The sequence below is a fragment of the Porites lutea genome, chromosome 2 (assembly GCF_958299795.1).
Source record: "Porites lutea chromosome 2, jaPorLute2.1, whole genome shotgun sequence".
NCBI lineage: Eukaryota > Metazoa > Cnidaria > Anthozoa > Scleractinia > Poritidae > Porites > Porites lutea.
The window spans coordinates 37915701-37935066 of record NC_133202.1 but is presented as its reverse complement, the minus strand read 5'-3'; the positions used below and the strand labels follow the sequence as shown (position 1 = coordinate 37935066).

The following is a 19366-nucleotide window of genomic DNA, read 5'->3' as shown; positions in this document are numbered from 1 at the left end:
TATGAGACCGGGATATGAGATGGCGGGCTGGCCCGGCCGTTGCCGAGATCCCGGTTGTTCCAGCCGAGACCTCGGGAAGCCCCGATCAGCCCGCCTCTACAATCTTGGACAAAATAAAATGGAACAGCAAACCCCCATCCCCCCCAAATCAAGGATGAAGGCGCGCGAAGGGCAAAAACGCGCCATTTTCCTATCCTTGATTTGGGGGTGAGAGTGGGGGGTCTAGGTTTTCCATTCATTTTGTCCAAGATGTAGCTTGCGAATACAGCAGTCTGAGCCAGTCTCTCCTCGCTTCTCGTCCCTCTCACCGTACGTTTCACCTGGAGGGTAGCCATAAATCGGCTCGGGGACCACACAAGAAAGAGAAAAGCTTATCTTTCTTGAAAGTGAGATTAGCCAATTTTCGTTTAGGGACCGGTCATTATTTATGTGGGGGGGTGGGGGGGATTTTTTTTGTTTTAGCATGAAAGAAAAAGCGTGACCCACCCCTTCAAGCCCATTAGTTAATTCTTGACCCACCCCCATATAACTTTATATAAGAGGTGACCCACCCCCAACCTCCTTCAATCTATACCTCTATAAGGAGTTCCTGTTCACTGAACGAAATCAGCATATCTTGTGGACCAGTGTCCTTAACTCTGCGGCCACTTCTTGTTGATGTGCCTTCTTGTATTGTTACAGTATGACTGTCATCATCTGATTCACTTTCGCTTTCACTTTCATCACACAAAACAAGGTCATTGTCACTGTCACTCTCATCACTGTCCTCACCAACACTGACGCTTATTGATTTCATTAATCGATTATTGAAAAAATAAGTTTTGCAATATTCAAATCAAAACCAGTTTAAAAAATTTGCTTCTTTATTGAAGTCATTAAACAAAAAATAGTAATTCAATTAAAAAACGAATTTTCAAACTGTTTTTGATTTGAAAATTGGAAAAATTTGATTTCACTAAATTGAATAATGAATTCAATAATCCATTATTGAAACCAATAATGATTTCTAGCTGTTCACGCTTCAGGTAGTAAAAGTTCCCAGACAGTTATATTAAGGAAAGGAAGCATGCAAGCCTTCTCAATAGGGCTTATGTTTATTTATTGATATTTAGTGCCCACATCTTTGATTCTCCATACTTAGGTTGGATTGCTACATGTGACATCCAGTTGTGTTATATTTTATGTCCAGCATTGCATTAGAATTTATTTAGATCTTCCACATGAATTGTAGTGAGTGTGATTGTTTGCAAAACACACAATGACCCACCCCCAATCATCGTGAAATTCTCTTCTGGCCCACCCCTTTTCTCTAAAAAAAATAGGCCTGGCCCACCCCATGATTTTTTCCCCCACCCCCCCACATAAATAATGACCGGTCCCTTAAATCCTTTCACATACGAAGCTTACACAAAGAGAAACAATGACATGTCTTTTTTTTTGTCCTTGCAAATCTTTAAATTTTGAAGGTTATTACGCAACAATGCTGCTCATGGTTATACAGTCGACTACCGATAACTCGAACCTTCAAGGGAAATTAAAAAAAAGTTCGAGTTATCGGGAGTTCGAGTTATCATGGGAAGCTCGAAGAAAATAGCCGAGAGTAAGGTAAGAAACAGTTTTTACTGCACAGTGAACATTTTAATCACAATTAATTGTAGAAATGTCAAGTGAAAATTAAAAGATACTTCTAGATTATAAATCAGAACGTAACGTAACAAACCATAGCCTAAATAGAGCACGCATTTTACTGTTTTGAGAAGTAATTTGCTTCACGTTAGCCTGTGACAATCAACATCAGCCTCCACTAGTAAACTATACTCCTACAACACGTCAATAGGAAGCCCAAAATTCAATGTTTCGGACGCCAGTAGACGGCTTTTTCCGGACTTTTTAAAGGCTCAAAACATGGTTCGAGTTATCGAGGGTAAAATTATACAGAAAATGACCTGAGGGCAGGCGGTGTGCGTCACGACCCACAAAGGCTCATGGGTAAAAAATTCAATTCGCCTCATTTCAATCGTGACATGGTAGGGTAAACATCTCGAGAGAGCTTACAGCTGGAACAGAATGGGAATAAAAACATTGCTGCCTTTTTTGAGGAACGTTACAGAGGAGAGCAGCCTAGATGATTTCCGAGATCTTATCGCGGCGGTTGATGCCTCCTGTTGGCTTCATAAAGCAATCGCATCAAGTTTATCGAGATTTGGAGACGAGCGAAGGTGCGATTTCAGCCGTATAACTGATATGCAGCTCGGAAGTTTTTCTGTAGTTTTTGTGGTACAAATGTTAATGTTTTTTATCCTAGGGCGAAAGAGATATGTAGTTCCTACCTGGATCTGCTCAAGTCCAAAAAGATTCAACCATTAGTTGTCTTCGATGGAATTTTATTGCCGGGCAAAGAGAGAGAGCGTGAACATCGTGCAAGGTGAGAAAATTTGCATCGTCTCACATATCAATTTTTATTTTTTTCATCGACAAGCTTGTTTCTTTTCTTACTTTTGTAAACGGTGGAAGTCTGCAAACTTTAACCGCAAATGAATCTTCTTTTAGGCAAAGAGAGAAACAGATGGAGAAAGCCGAAGAGCTACGGCGCAATGGCAATTTAACAGAAGCAAGAAAGGCCCTTGTTGCGGGTGCAGAAATAAACCATGATCATGTGCGTGGATTTATTGAAGTGAGTTCTACAGTGTTTCGATTTTGTTTTAAACGTGTCCGTTTTAAGATCCTGTATGATGTTGTCTTTATGTTCGATCACAAGGCGAATTATTTAAGTCGTATTTTTATTTCTTCACAGATTTGCCGTCAAAAGTCTGTCGATTATGTAGTTGCTCCATACGAGTCAGATGCCCAAATAGCTTACCTCATGAAGCAAGGCTATGCCGATATTGCAGTTACCGAAGATTCCGATCTTCTAGCGTATGGATGCCAAACGGTAAAAAGAATGTAAATAGAACCGATCTACCATGCAATCAGGCCCTCAATACATGGAGGATGGGACTTGTAGGGTCAAAATGCACCTCTTGAGTTTGTGGCCCTCCCTTGACATAAAGGCCATCTTGCATTTAAGAACAAAATTTTCCAGACACCAAACCACCCACCCTTATTTTAGAAGCAGTGCAGTGTTGGTGCTAGGGTATTGTGGTATGATCTAAGCCATGCCAGAGTGCTCTATTAAACTATTAAACTAGTGAGCATGAGCCTCCAGTTGTTGAGTATTACTTCCTTCTTTAAAAAATTAAAAATAAAATTGCATCACAAGTTGTTTATGTCCAAACACAAAAGTAATATATTATTGAATGTGCAAATCCCATACCCTTCTTTGCTTATAATTTTTTGTAGGTTTTGTTCAAGTTGCAGCTAAGTGGTGTATGTCAAGTGATTAAGCTGGAAAGGGCCTTGGCCCACTTGTCCACGTCCCAGAATGCTTTCCTAAACATGTGCATAACTGCAGGTTGCGACTACCTTCCAAATGTACGGGGTATTGGGATTCACACAGCCCAAAAGCTTGTGATAGAGAAAGAAGATTTCTTGGCAACTCTACAGGATAACAAATATGCCCCAATCGATTACAGTGTTGGATTTCAAAAAGCCAAAGCCATTTTTCTGCATCAGACAGTGATCAACCCTGCTGATGTGTCGACCATCCCATTATCTCCATGGGAAGAAGCTCCAGATGCAGAATTCCTAAATTCATGTGGGATGTATCCACTTTTAATACTTATTCCATTGAGTTTATTTGTCTCCCTTCGTGTAACTATGAACTGGGATACACTTTGACTGTAATGGGTATGTGATATAAGGGGTCACTGCTTAAGACACCCAGAACTGTACTTTTAAGGCTCAAAATGTACCTAACTTTCCATTTGCACATCTCCCATTATACACCTTGTTTGGCCCCAACATTTTGTATAAGCATTGTCTTTTATTTCTCTTGGGACTACTTTAATACCCTGGAGATATCACAAAGGTTATACAAAGTTTTGGGGGACAAACATGGAGCACTACGGAGATGTACAAATGGCGAATAACAATGCATTAATGTTATGTGAAGACATGCTATGTGTATTGAAGACAAGCCTGTAAAACCTTTGGTGTGAACATTAATGGACCCTCTTCTCTGTCTTCCAACAAGAGGTTTTTAACTCAAAAGGTCTTGTTGTTAATGTATATTTTCCTTAATACCAAACATTATTATCAGTTCTCTGTCAAATGAATACACTGTGAACCTTGCTGTGGGTAATGTTGATCCAAAGGACAAGACAGTCATTAGAAATATCTTCCCACTACCTGTTCAGGTAAATCATATGATTATCCTAAATCAACCCCAGTGTACATTCTAATTAGTCTGCCTCGCAGCCATTTTTTGAATGTCGCGTAACATTTTGGGAAATGTTGTGTGATGTCCAAAAGCTGGCTGGAAGGGAGACTACATTTAAATTTTCATGCGCCTTTTTAACTGCTGTAGTTCCAAACCATTATTACTACAGTAACACAATTTATGTAAATAGCATCCTCAATTGACAAAATGAGAAATTTGGTACAAAGTCCTCATTTCATATTCAAATTAAAAATGATGTTTCTTTCCCTTGCTAAATACTTAATTTGATTTTTTTCCAGAAGGGTTTGTGGCAGCCTAAAGACCTGGTTTTAACAGTTGACACTACAGAAAACCAAAGCATCAACTGGACTGTCCCTGAACTTCCTGTGTTGACAATCGAGTTTGTGAAAGTAACTGTCAACAACAGAGGGGGGGTGGCAAAACCAGCCCTTTTGAAAGTGGAAGACAAAGATAGATTAAATCCAGGGAACAAAGTGATCTGCACAAAGTGGTGTGATCTGGCAATTGAAAATGTCCAGTTTTTGATTCTCTGGGAATTCAGACAGTCTGAACCACCAGAGCAAAGAGGTAGCACAATGTCTGATGCTGGAGATGCTGACCCTTCAAGTGACGAGGATGCTACTGATGCTACAGAGTACACTGTTCCTTTTAAAGTGCTTGGGGTGGCTTACAAAAATAGACAAACCCACCTTAAAAAAGCGTATGAATGTTTGGAGGAGGAGCAAGAGGTGGTGGCTAAACTGCAACCAGAACCTGACAATGAACATGACGAAAATGCAATAGCTGTCCATATCAACATTGGTAGTGATTGGAACAAGGTTGGTTACATTACCAGGGAGTTGACAAGAGAATTGCATCCCCTTATTGAGAATAGCAATATAAAAGTTAATGTTGCACGCATTCGCTTCAGAGTTAACTATTTGCTAGTTGGTTATTATATAACATTAAATATCTCAAAAAAAGGACCCTGGAGCAAAAAGGTTGTAAAGGCTTCAAAAAAGGCACAATAAAATAGGCTTCATTTCTTTGGCCAAAAAAAAAGCATTTAATTTATTAATTATTTTCCGGTAAAACCACTAGATCTCAAAGCAGGTCTAGGACCAAGTTGTATTAATATCAGTCATTTCCAGCACTTATCTTGAGCTCTTGAACTCGAACAGCCTAAGCCATTAAGAAAATTGCCACTCATGGCTGCAAAAATAAATCCAGTTTGGTTATCCTGGATAATTAATTTTCCTCACTGGGCAAGTACCTCTCTAAGCCCACTTGCCTCATTTACACAATGGTAAAGGCGCCAGGCAATTCATCTAAAAACAAAACTATTTACTATGAAAACGAATTTTTTTTAATTTTTCTTTTTCTTTTGTTTTTGGGTATGGTAATATATGCTAATGGAGTTACCTTGGAATTACCTTGGATAAAAAATTAACTACAACATATACTTTCCCATGTTTCAGAATGGCAATTACTAATAGTACATTTACATGTACATACCTGTATGATAGTAAACTATAAAAATGATAATGATTGAAAAGAGAACAGTGAGGAAAATCACTTGTTATAACTCAGAGGAACTTTTCTGTTGTTATGAAAAGTACTGTTATAGCAATATTAAAAAAGCAAATAAAGATAATGCAATGATTACTGAGCCTCCAGCAGTTTCTTCTAAATACATGCAGCTACACTTTTCACTGACTCCTATATCATTGGCAGGGGTGGCAGTTGTTCTGGAGCTTTATGAAAAGAAGCTCTAACTGTTAAAGAGTTTCTTTGTGGCAAGGAGGCCCTATTTGGTACAAAAACTCCTGGATCTGATCTTCGTGATAGTACGACCCGGTCTAGTCGTTCTGTTGTCCCTGAGGGCTCATTGAATGATGGGAGAGGGGCAGTAGAAAAGCGGTGTCGATGCCCTGTCCAGTAATAGAAGGGGAGTTCAGGGTCTATCTTCTTGTTGAATTCATTCAAAATTTTTGGCTGTTGTTCCAAAAATTGTTTATGATCAAAAACATCACCCAGCTGATCGTGCAGATGAGCAATGAACCCTTCCACATCATCACTGCTGCTTGCCCGTGGATGCTCTGGGGGCAAACCTCGCTGTACATACTCGGTTCTGCGAAGTTCAAGGCTTTCACAGTTTGCTATCAAAGCGACCACTATCTCTCTTGTTAGGCCCTGAATGCCCTTTACTGGTCGGAGAATATCTAATGTCGAGAAGTCTCGGTCATACTTGTGCCAAGGCATCCAGTCATCCAGCAAGAAATTGATCATGTCTTTGTTGTAACTGGAACGTTGCTCCTCTGACAGTCCCCTCCCATCAGCTGCTTTATGCCAGTTTCGAACAACTTCAACAAAACGTGCTTCTGAGCTATGTCCATTTTTTTTCATGAAATCCAGGACACCATTCGAGAAAACTTGCTCACAGTGTGGAACGGACTGTTTCTGCTTCCCTGTCAAGGCCTCATAAGTCAAACCTAAGTTTAAAAAAAAAAGTTTTAAATTTATTTTCTGTCGCACTGAAAAAGAGCTTGCTTCATATATTGATGGATGCCATGGTGTGCTTAAAATATAATACAATTTGTGGTTTACTAATGCACACCGTAATTTTTTATTTCAATATTTTTTTGTCTTTATACTTGAGATTCTACATTTTTATGTTCCTGTGTATGGTTCATGTATGACAATGTATGAATGTATGTATGAGCAAAGAAACAAAAGAAAAACTGTCCATCAAAACCAAAATAAAACATCAGGTGGTGTTCCTTGAGAGCATGAACAGCATGTCCAAAGTCGTCAAGTTAGTGAGCTCCATGAAAGTTACACATAAATTTTGGGATACTTGGTGATTCAAATTGGTCCACCAAAATTGGCCTGGAATGACCAAGCAGATGTATACCTCCTTTAACCTCAGTGATATAACTGTTACTTCTTCCAACAACAAGGTTTAACACAGTCTTCTCTATGTACTGAAAAAGCTTGTTGAAGTACTATACAATGCATCAAAGATTAAAAATGATGGTTCGCCATAAAACAAAACATTCCCAGGAAGATGAAATGTTCAGGATTTTTTAATGAGACATGTACATGTGAAGTACTGGCAAATCGTGGAGTGTACAAAAGTGTATTATAACTAACTCACCAGATTCAGCATCATGAAGGGCTTCCACAAAGTGGCGGACATCTACTCCTGGGATCTCTCCGGAACGCAGACATTCGGTGATGCGTTTTAGGACATGGTTGTGATCTTCTCTCTCATGTATAAATTCACCAGTAGATTCACATTGCTCAGGCTGATAGAGATTTTTGCTGAAATCTACACCCATGTCTTGTTTCATTTTCCTTACTTTGTAGCGGAACAAATATGTTGCCATCAAAGACTTAAGACAGTCCTTGGTATCCTCTCCTTTCTCTAAGGAAATAAATCAACATCAAGATTAGTCCATTTTTGCTGCGGAGCGACCGAAGGGAGCGAGCAGCAACATAATCAGGATTTAAAGGAAATATATAAGGGGCGACGAATTCTCGAATTCATCACTTTTTACCACAATGCATTGCATTTAACCACACTTTTTACCACAATGCATTGCATTTAACCAGAGTGCATTGCGCCACGAACAACTCAAATAAAAACACGGGGAAGTAGTGCATCGTTCGCTGCTCAGTTCTACAGCACGGTTAGAGGTCTTACCAAATTTTAAGACACGCAGGAGTCTTTCAGATGAGTACGATGGTTAACTTGCCGAGTGGATTTCAATTCAAGAGCCTTTGACTCGTCCAGGTGTTAAACCTGACGAGAAGATGAGCATTTACTCTTCGACTCCGCAACACGGGGGATATACAAATTCCAGCTTGCTAGAAGGTGATGTGAAAGTGAGAAAATGTCATGCAATGCTATTCTTAAGAAACTGTATGAGCCGAAAATGGATGTGATTTTGACCATTCGCTTCAAAATAACAGCGGAAATCGAGATAACAAAACATACGATTTGTGTCCTACTTTGCAGACCAGGACGTGTATCGGCGTTTTGAAAAGCATAGTTATGTTCTTTCATTCATTCATTGCCATGGAATATGCGTTTACATTGTTTTTTCACTGTTAATAGCTCGGTTAATGCGGCTGGCGATCATCTTGCCGGCGGAAGTTTCATAGAAAAGGAATCATATGAAACACTTTTCCCCGAAATTACGTAATCAGCCTCTGTGGTGTAGTGGTTAGGTGTAGTCGCGTTGAGTCGAAGGTGCCGGGTTCGAGTCCTAAAGAATTATTTATTCTTACTTTCTTTTTTTTTTCCGTTTTTTGTGTTGTTTTCTATAAATATATAGCTAAATAACTGTTACTTAATAAAGTGCAACAAATAGCAAGAAAAGTATTGTGTTTCCAGAGAAAATATCGTGCACCGTATATTAAATATCTGGATAAACAATCTCAATTTCTATTATTTCCTACAATTTACTGTGGGAAAACCAGAGTTGATAACCACTTGATCATTTTCTAAAAAACGTTCCCACGAGTTCTTTCTACAGACTGATAATAATTATTCTAGTACTTTCCAACATGTAAATAGGACATTCAATGTCATTTTTGATTCTTTTAAGTCTCACTGCCAGTATCAACAGAATGTGCCGCAGCATTACTATCTTTTAGATACCCTAGTTAATATACACATTTTTTCATATTGGTCAGGCAAGGATCTGTGTATCTGTGTGTGATATCAAATTATAACCGATTCTTCGCATGATTTACCTTCTGACATACTACTGCGCTTAATTAGAAAAATATAAACACAAGATGGAGAACTTACTTTTGGGGTCCCATGGACGGGGATCGTAATGGGCTGGAAACAGCCTCCGCTTCATAACATGAATGGCTCTTTCAAATGGCACTGGATTACCATCTGCATTCATGAACATATATAGCCATACAATGTCTTCCTCTGGCACTGCTGGGTGGTAAGCCTGTGCAGAAATAACTGTCCCACGGGAACCTGTTTGAAAATAATAACTATAAAGATCATAGACAAAAAACCTATATAATTTTTCTCAAGCAGAACCAAAAATGAAATTGAACACAGAAATGCTTTTTATTTATATCTCTTGGCAGAAACTTAACCCTTTAAACCCTAAGATCAAAATTTGAATTCTTATTTGTCGCCCCTATTGATTTCCTGCAAAAGTAGAGGGGAGAAGTTGATAAAATATCAAGCAAATTCATCTTGTGTGATCATGTCCATACTTCTCATGACCACTATGTTTTACAAAGCATTGATATTACAAGGAGAAATTTGATGCTGATCACTCTCAGGGCTTAAAGGGTTAATCATTAGGTTTGCTTATTTTTTTAATGACTGTAGATGTTTTTTATGGATCGTCATCTTACACTTTTCCAACTGAGAATGAAAGCTTATGGGGCTACATTTGTTGTTAGTCCAGCTTGCACACATGCAAGAGAAGAAGAGAACATGAGCAAAAAGATAGAAAAAAAATACCTTGAATCCTTTTTGGTGTGATGTACTTGCGTATGGTATTCACATTAATGCTTCGAGCCTCTGCTTTGGCGTCCATCATGACCTGAATAATAGATATTGGCCTTTTTCCTCCCATAGTGCGGAGAGAATTGAATTCCCCATCAGTGACTGTGCCTACAAAAAAGCACTGAAATGATTTCCTTTCTAAAGTCATTGTTTCTGTTTCTTAAAACAATTGTTACATCCTTTTCTATTTTAACATCTCCCAAAAACAGCACTCCTGTTCATATTTATCTCGTTTAGTGTTTACACTGTGTTACAAGAACAAATACAGTGTAAATTGTTACCTCGCTATACACAATTGTTTGTTGATTTATACAATCACAAAACAAGTATATACATGTAGGAGGCCGAGTCTCCAAGACATAATTGTCATAGTTATAATAATACAAACTTTATGCGGGTTAGTCTACACACATTCATTTATAACATTGTGGAAGTACTTTGTCCACATAGCCAGTATTGTAAAGCTACAAATGCACCACATTTAATCTCTCTTCATCATAAAGATATAGGGCACATAGTGGCACATACATGCAAGTATTGCAAAGCACTCTATTATTATTATAATGTGTTCACTCACCAACCACAACCATTCCCAGATTCACCATGACACTCCTGAGCTCTTGACAGAGTTCTCGTAGTTTTTTATCAGTTACACTGTGATAGGGAATGAATCGCACAGGAACAGCATAGGGCTTCATGTCACGTTTCTCATCGGCAATCATGAACACCATCAGATGAGAGGCAGCTTCCCTCTTCTTGGAGAAAAGGTCCTGAGCATAGCGCAGAAGCCTTTCACGCAGACTGGTTAGATCACTGGCAGGACTTCCAGATGTCTGGCTCATAGACATTCTTGAATGTAAGCTGGATAAGGACGACTTGAGTTCCTTGTTGACATTGATGAGAGTCTGGAAGCATTCACACTCCCAAGCCAATGCAAACATGCTGTCTTCAGAAGCATTTGCCTGTCGCTGCTTTGCAGCATATTTGTCTTTGGCAGCTTTCTCTTCACTCTTCAGAAAATTTAAATCTACATCCAAAGCAGATATCACTAGTAGTAGATCTTCTTTCACACTGACACGCCTATCCTTTAGTCCTAAGCCGCTATAGAATGTTCTTCTAGCCATGTAGTCCTGGTATAGTGCTTGCAGCTTCCCATCTCCTAAGTCGCTATCTCCTGCCCATTCATGACGCATCGACTCATCCCTCAGTCCCTTTCTCAAGTCACAGGCATCTGCTTTTATCCACCAACGTCCATTATATTTGTATTGCTCTCCTTTATTTTCTTTAGCACAGTGTGCTGACAGGGAAAATGAAAAAAAAAAAAAGGAAAAGAACTTATGCACATGCTGTATAAGAGAGGAATTAGCAGACATCACCTTTACTTTGAAGGCAATCAGCCATAGATGTTGCCAGATGTTGTGGGTCAATTTTATCTCTTATAAGAAATTTTATTTTCTATTTACAGGAATATTTGAACATGATCATGGAATAAATCAAAATAAATATAAACATTTTACAAGAGTAAAATAAAACCACAACATTGTCTTAGAGACAGTTTGATAACATTACTGTACTATTCTGTGGAGAGATATTACTATAATTATACATGTATTTTCAATAAAGACATTCACCCACCTGAATTTTAGTGTCCCTGGAGAAGTTAGTTGCCTGGATGTGACGTTGGAGAGTCCTGACAGAATGCCCTGCTACATTAACTTTTGCTTTCATTGGGTCTACATCTTTCCGCCTTTTTTTTGGTGGCTGTGGGCAAATACCATGGAACTGGGCAAGGTCTGCTGGATTGTCCCCATTCACAACTTCTTCCCTCTCCTCTGTACTGAGTCGTGCCCAAAGATAGCTTACTGAGTGATCGTAACTGGTATTTTCCACATTCACCTGATCCAACAACTCAGACACGTCACTCCCCCCGACAGTTTCTTCCACCTCCAATACCTGAGGGGAAACGAAAATTGGTTCGAGTTAGCGGGAGTTCGAGTTATCGAGGGTTCGAGTTACCGAAGGTAAAATTACAGTGAATGTATGACGGAAATCCAGGGGAAATGGATTTTGGTTCGAGTTAGCGCGAGGTTCGAGTTAGCGAGGGTTCGAGTTATCGGGAGTCGGCTGTATTTCGAACTTGAGCCGATCTGTGCGATTAAAAGAGATTGAATGTGTCTTGTAGAAAAAGTTATCTTTCAAACCGGCCCTCCATAAACCCAGCGGAAGTCAATAACCTGATTTATTACCCGAACTACCCGGCATGATTATACTTTCTAAAATTTTCTGATAGTGAATTTGGTATGTTGTATAAGTCACTAAAATATGCATTCTACTAAGTATTCAGTAGTGGTAGGGTAAACACGTGACAGTTATGATAAAACTTCCGAAAATAAGCTCCTCCATGTATTGAGAATTCTGTGGCAGAAATACACGAAACTAAAAAATATCCCCTTGAATTGGCGCTCTATCTTTCATGCAAAAGATGCTGACCGAGTTATTGCATGTGGCTTCTACACCCGTAGCTACCCGTAGTATGTGATGGAAGTTTCTAACACACGTTCAATAAATTCAATGGTGTATATTGCACTGAAGTGTAAGCGTGCGGAACGAGCGCTGCCGAGTGATCAAAAGTCATCAGACAGTGACTGATATTTTAACCACGCAAAAATGAAAAGTACATGAATCAACAATTGCATATACGTGAGAGCCCTCAGCTATTGTGGTAAATAATTTTGCTGACAAGAAAAATATAAATGCAAGGCTTTCGGAAGTTGCCTTCGTATTTCCTGAATTACTGATTATTGCATTAGTTCGCGTAAACTTATGTTGGTCAGGGGTTGCGCGGGCAAAAATTTTTTTGGGGATCACTTCCTAGGTTGGGAGCTTGGAAACTAAGCTTAGAATAGTAACCAAGCCTTCCCATTTAGTTTCCAATCCTTTCTGAGCCATTTGTATGCAATGTCAAGTTTAGCTGGCAGCCGAAGTTTTATTGCAGTAAAGCTGGAAACTTTTACATTTAATACCGAAAGGTAAGTCGCAGTCAGTGTTTTAATATTTGTTTTAATATTTTTATCTTCTCTTTTTGCTTGATAAATTTACAATGTGCGTTGTCCAACCCCTTTTAAGCATGAAATAAGCTTAAAATATAATAATAAATTTCTAAGTTCTACGAAATTAGACTTTAGTTGTTTTTTCTGCTATTGTATAACCTTGATCCTGACAAACTAAGACAAGCTGATTTCAATCACTGTTGAAAAATTATCGGCATCTGTATAGATTGGAGTTGAAATTTAATTTGAGGTGATATATACGACCCCACAAGCTTTAATTTAAGAGCTTTAAAAACTGTAACAACAACAACATCATTAACTTTGTTATATTGAACAGATATAATTACATCATATTATTATCCCCCCCTCCCCCCGAAAAAAAAGCTATCGTGTTTAAATAAAGATTATGTATGCATGTATGTATATGTTGTGGTTCAATTTCATCCTTGGTTTAAAATTTTATGTCCCTTTGTTTTACAACTCATTATCATACATTACCAGACCTCAAAACAAAGGGGAATAGAATTGAAATCAAGAATAAAATTGAACCACAGCATATATAACCCTAACCCTAGGAAATGAAACTACTATTTTTACTTAGGCCTAGAAATGTGCTTCTGGGACTCATCTTGCCAATGACAGGAGTTAAAATGGCTTGCCAAACACACTTTTTGTATCTGTTACTAAGGTTAAGCTTTTTCCAGGGTTCTATGTTGAATACTCAGGGACCAGGGAGCTATGGGGCTGGGTGGAGAGTAGAGCCCCCACCAACAACTTCATCAGGATTTTTTTAAATATTAAATTTACAATTTAGTGCTTATAATATTCACAATTTATTCTGTTAAATGCACGTTTTTTGTGCAGAAAACTAACCGAATGGTGATAACAATTTGATAAAATCTCCGAACTGTTAGAAATAAATGTGTTTTTGGTGTTGTCAGAATCTCAAAAATGTCAAAACTTTCCAGTAGTGGCACTGGGGGGAAGGGGAAGAGCTTGCACCTTTAACATGCTCCCTGGTCCCTGATATGGTCTAACCTCGAAACAGATCTGACATCAGTAATCCAACATGACATTAGTGATTTTTCACTCTTGTGAATAACAATTTATTGTTGACGAGTTACAATGAACCTATATGGAGTCCTTCATCTGTGTATATGGATATTATTGTAATTGTTTCAATAATCAAAGTTAATTGCAAGGGAAAATAGTTCTACACATGACCGTATTAATGCTAAGCCATTTCTATGTTTTTTGCCTCCTTCAACACAGTGGATTCAGAACTTCTTTCAGAGATTGCTCTATCTTTTAGGACCAGCATTAGGTAAGTTTTTCTTGATGTTATGGGCAAGATTTCTCTTTCTTTTTTGACTGTTGAATGTTTTTCTAACTTTCATGTTGGCATCTTTGCTACTGTTTGATAACATGGGACGACGACCACTTGGTTGTGCACTTGTAGATTTTATGCCAGATTTCCTTCTGGAAATAGCTGTTGGTTGTACTTTAATTCTGGAGTTGTTATGCAAGACTGGCAAATAATTTCCACCCCTATCTTTTCCAAACTGTTCATAGGCAGTAGCAAGTGAAGCAACTGGTGCTTGTCCCCTACACTTTGAAATGATTTTCCTATACAAAGTCAGGTATTTATAATAGCAGAGCCTGATGTTAGTATCGCTTGTTCTAAGCTTGTACTCAGTATCTTGGGAGACTTGTTGGTGAAGCTTAATTATTTGGTCAACTGATAACTCAGCATCTGGCAAATTGGCATCTGTTTGTGAACTGATGCAGTTGTCATGGTTTCTGTGCTAATACTTTCTTGTGAGTCAGCAGGCATTGAAGGTAATATTACTTGCTGTTCATCATCATCCTTGTCTTGGTCTTTGTAGAAGTGAGGACTGCTTTCAATTTCTTTTTGGTGAAGGCTTACAAACTGCGTGACACTGAAATTGTTGTTATTCCCAATAGTAAGAATAGCAAGGTTGAATCTCTCCTTTGCTGTTTGAGGAACAAAGTTTATGTTGCTTATTCCAAATTTCAATGCCACAGCTGCTTGGTGGGGGCAGGCATTTCCACTTGTTCCTTGTGGGCATGTACAGGTTCCTATTGTACAGTCAACAGTGTATATGATGTTGTTGTCCTCCCTGCTGGGCACATGGAATTTGCTTGGATTTTTTTCATCTATGGTTATTGTGCTTTGACTAACAGAGCTAGCTGAACTCCCAAAACAACGTGATGCAAGGTGTAGATTTTGTGGTTTACCAAAAGCCAAAGAAAGAAGTTTTCTTTGAAAGTACATTTCTAAGTCTTCTGTGATAAATTTAAATAACTCAATAAGGTTGTAAGCTCTCATTCTTCTTAAAACTACACATTTAAAAACAAAGATCATAGACTCTGTGTAGTTGTCTGTATTATTGCCTCGTGTTCTCAGATTTCCTCTGTAAGAAAGTGCCCATTCCTTCCTTCTATCTATGGCCTTGTTTAAATATCCTTTGTATAGGGAATATTTCTGTAATACAGTGTCTGATGGAAAAAGCTGCACAATCTCTTCAAATTCTTGTTGGGTTTTGGCAAACACAAGGTCCTGCACTATGGACATCAGGTGTTGTCTGTCATTCTTTAAAATGGAGTGCTTGGAGTCCAGTAGCCATCTCCATGTTGCTTGCAAAAAGTGAAAAATGCACAGCAGGAGTGTTGCCTGTTGCCAGTGGACTCTAAGAGCTTGTCTCTGGGCAGTGTCATCATCTGTCATGACAATGTCAGGTCCTTTTTGGGGACCTTTGCCACCGAAAGCATGACTTGGCAGAATGAATTTCAATTTTTCCAAACAATTTTCAAGACATGGCTGTGATTGGCTTGATGTTACCCAGACTCCAAGAGGTAATGCTCCACACGGATGATGAGTGCACATAAAGAAGACAGGGTTGTTGTATCGATCAAGGCTCCCTGATGAGTCCATAAAGGCCATCTCACCAGCTTGCCTAGTTTCATGTACACGTGACATCAAAGGGGTGCATATGGATAAGATGAGATCTTGTTTGTCTGGACCATTTCCGTTAACCCTTTGCAAGTACCACTTGCCTCCCTTATCTGCATTATTCTTGTTGTAGTCATCAACAATTTCTTCCAGGCGATCAAACATTGCAGATCCATTCGATGGACCCTTCTTTTCAACCAGCCATTTGTCATGTAAATTGTTAACGTCTCTCAGAGAAGGGCACATTCTCCAATCAGCCAGTAGCATGAGAGTTACTGGATCCTTCATTAACAGGGTTTCATGATGATGAAATGCTTCTGAGGCACTCATACCCTCTTCAAAATATGCAAAAAATGTTTCTTTGGTTGCTGGCAAAATAGGGCAAAATGAAGTTAAATGAAAGCAATCCACACTGTGATTGTGGTTCCACCAAAGCTCTATTTCACACAGAAATGGCATACTGGTACTTTTTTTTCTGTTAATTCTAATGGACATTTTGCTCTCACAATCTGTTTTCTTTTCCCTTGCTTTTGATAGCAAGTGCAACTTGCATCCTTCCTTGTCATTGTTGTCTTTGTGTGTCCTGTGCCTCTTTTCTTTTCTTTTCAGTGCAGCCTCCTTTGCTGCCACTTGCTTTTTTGTGAATTTCTTGCATTTACACTGACAAATGTACCATCATGCATAAATGACTTTTACCCCCTTTCGTTTGTAACCACCCTGTGCATTGTATTTAATATTTGAAGATGTTGTAAATTGCTGCAGCCACTGGTCAACATCTTCCTTGGTTGTGATGTTACTTACAGACAATTTTACATAGAAGTTTTCTTGAGGTTCACCTGTAAAGTTTTGTGATGGAATTTCTCTGAATTCATGGCAGCTGTATTGATAACCAGTTGGCAATACTTTTTGAACAGACTGTGGAATCTGAAGGCTTCTACTAGAATCAGCTTGATCTGCATCTTTGGCATATGTGTGGTCATCTATGTGGCTTGCTGTTGTATTACAGGGTGTAATATGGGAATCTGACTCAGGATCTTTTTTTGGGTCGTTTTTTAGGACTTTCAAAGTCAGAATCCGAATCTGATGGGTAATGTGTCTTTTGTGCCTTTCCTTTCAGACTTGTGCAAGAGGAATTGGTGTCTATTACACTGTCTTTGGAGAGACCATAACATTCCACAGAATGATGATCTGGTTCTGTGGACATGTTGCAAAGGGGGCCACCATTGGCGATATCCAAGATCAAGGAATATCTGAAGTCATTAATTTGCTTCTGTGAAAAGTCCAGTGGCCGTCCCTCTGCAATATGTTGTGCCCATTTCACAACAAAGACACCACAGTCAACTGAATTGGATTGTTGTTCAATTTCAGTAGATGGAATTACATAATACTGCCATTCTTTCCAATCAATTACTTTGCTTTGGCTCACAAACACACACTCTAAAAAATTAGTGAACCTTGTGAACGCAGTTAAGGCACCAACACCATTATACAAAGAGTCAAGGTAAACCATTCTCTTCCGTTTCATCTCAATGACAACAAGGCACCAGTGATCCCCATGCAGTGCAGGGCACAGGATTATGTCAGATGTTGGAAGATTCTGATACAGTAAGTCATATTTACGCTTCAAAAAGGTATTCATCGAGAAATGTGTCATGTTGTTGTAGACATCCGAGTTGACAGTAGAAACGTTGTCTTTACTGGCTCGAGACTGATTTTCTATCAGCAAAAGAAGATAGTCCATTACAAAATTGGAAAGTTTTCCTTCACTGATCTTGTGTTTAGCTGGAAGGAGCTTTTCAACGTCAGTTGGCTCCCATGCTTTAAGTCTAGGATGCCCTACAATTTCAACCCCAGCCATGGCAATCTCTTCTGCTTTTCTGATAGATGCTGTGTCCAAAGTGGAATATTTCCAGGATACACTTCCAGTAGCAGTCTTGAAAATTCCAGGTTTTCCAGCTTTTGATGTGTAGTAACCAGGGGGGATAGAAGACTTGATAGGAAACATCTTTCCTTTTTGGGTCTTAAGGGGCACTTGGGGTTGACAATTTTTTTTAACCTTTAAATTGCTCAACATTGCAGAAACGTGTCTAACCTCTTGCACGTCTTCAACGTCATCTTTCTCATAGAAAAGGAGGTATGCTTCTTGGCTTGTGGCTTTCAGAGCTGAAGACTGGCGGATAGAGGCATCACTTGAATAATACCACTCGTCTCCTCTTTTGAAGTTACAAATGTAATGACCAGAGGAAATCTTGGTGCCTTCATGGACAATGACAGCTTTCAGTTGATATGAGACATCAGTTGCTGTGGTTCCTTTGTCTGAAGAGTTATGGTGTTCCGGAAAAAAAAACTTTCTCCTTGTAATCTATCAAGTTGCCAAGCTTTTTACCATCATTTTGAAATCTTACAATCTGAATGCACAATGACAGAGGGGATTGGAATGTGAGCAACCTCTTCCAATTGCATCAGTACTTTTTGAGCAACTGATGGGATAAAAATGGAACAGAAATAATTCAACATTTACCAGAGGACAAACAGATTACCTAAGGCCAGGTTGAATTACTTTTACATTTTTGAATAAATCCTTTTTTAAATAAACATAACAATTTCCTTGTTTATGTTTTTTTTGCTTGTGTATGTTGGTCTGTGTTTGAGTTGAACATTATTCCACTTTTGTTACCTGCTACAATAATAAGATGATTCCAGTTCCACTGGGTGGGAATAATCCTTCAAGAAGCTCTGTACAGTACAACCCTTTCAATTGAATAAAGAAAGAAAAAAAATTAGGACAGGAAAAAGAGGGAATAATAGCCACTGGTAATTAGACATATAATTTTGGCCCATTGAATCATCTTACCTGCAAAATGTATCTCGCCAGAATTAATAATATATCTACCAGAAATATGTGTATCACAGAACCTCTTGAGGCTCGGGGGGGGGGGGGGGGAGGGTGATAAAATGTCAGGGATGGAAGGGGGGAGAGAATTGGAATGCAGTGTGTAAATTGAATTGAAAAGCAGGTTTCCACACACTCAGGGTCTAATATTGGAAGGTGAAGGTGAGATGTAGTTAATATCCTTTGGATAAACCACTGCTCTAGCATCAAAAAGAATCACATGGTATTTAAATGGGGTTCCAAAGTTGCATTTTCCTGTTGTCAGGTTTGTGTCAACATTCAACATTCAATTTTTTCAATTTAAATAATTATTAAATTTTGTTGAATTAGCAAAATCAGGATCAATGACTTTTATTGTGGTCTGCCTGGTACTATTTTTTTGTGTGTGTGTACTTAGGTATTTGTTTTTGGGACTGCCTTCAGAGGTGTAAAATGAAAAAAAAATAATTATTCATAACATTTACTCATACCTTTGTGATATGTAGTGGGAGAATAGTTTCCATTGTAGTGGAAGAAGTGACACTGCTACATGAGGAACACATTACTTCACTCCTCAGCTCAAAGAAAAAGGATCGCAGAAAGG

At 38.7% G+C, this 19366-nt stretch overlaps 1 protein-coding gene and 1 long non-coding RNA gene across 2 annotated transcripts; one reads left to right on the top strand and one right to left on the bottom strand.

Moving 5' to 3' along the window:
* Positions 1 to 5761: 5761 nt before the first annotated feature.
* LOC140926968 (uncharacterized) lies at positions 5762 to 11116 on the bottom strand. The gene is made up of 5 exons (XM_073376637.1): positions 10444 to 11116; positions 9822 to 9974; positions 9138 to 9320; positions 7476 to 7739; positions 5762 to 6810 (listed from the first exon to the last, which is right to left on the bottom strand). The coding sequence occupies exons 1-5, from the start codon at positions 11057 to 11059 to the stop codon at positions 6038 to 6040; spliced, it is 1989 nt and encodes a 662-aa protein (XP_073232738.1). The 5' UTR covers positions 11060 to 11116; the 3' UTR covers positions 5762 to 6037.
* A 1641-nt stretch (positions 11117 to 12757) lies between these two features.
* Positions 12758 to 18810, top strand: LOC140926967 (uncharacterized). Its single transcript, XR_012164510.1, has 4 exons — positions 12758 to 12895; positions 14189 to 14240; positions 17008 to 17495; positions 18017 to 18810. It is a non-coding gene; the product is annotated as an uncharacterized lncRNA (long non-coding RNA).
* Positions 18811 to 19366: the final 556 nt, after the last annotated feature.

Bases quoted from the DNA above. Each gene is read 5' to 3' on its own strand.
- LOC140926968 (XM_073376637.1), bottom strand. From the start codon at position 11,059: ATGCGTCATGAATGGGCAGGAGATAGCGACTTAGGAGATGGGAAGCTG. The intron at 9,975-10,443 runs GTGAGTGAACAC...GCTTTTTTGTAG, and splicing joins TCTGGGAATGGTTGTGGTTG to GCACAGTCACTGATGGGGAA. The intron at 9,321-9,821 runs GTATTTTTTTTC...ATTTTCAAACAG, and splicing joins CACACCAAAAAGGATTCAAG to GTTCCCGTGGGACAGTTATT.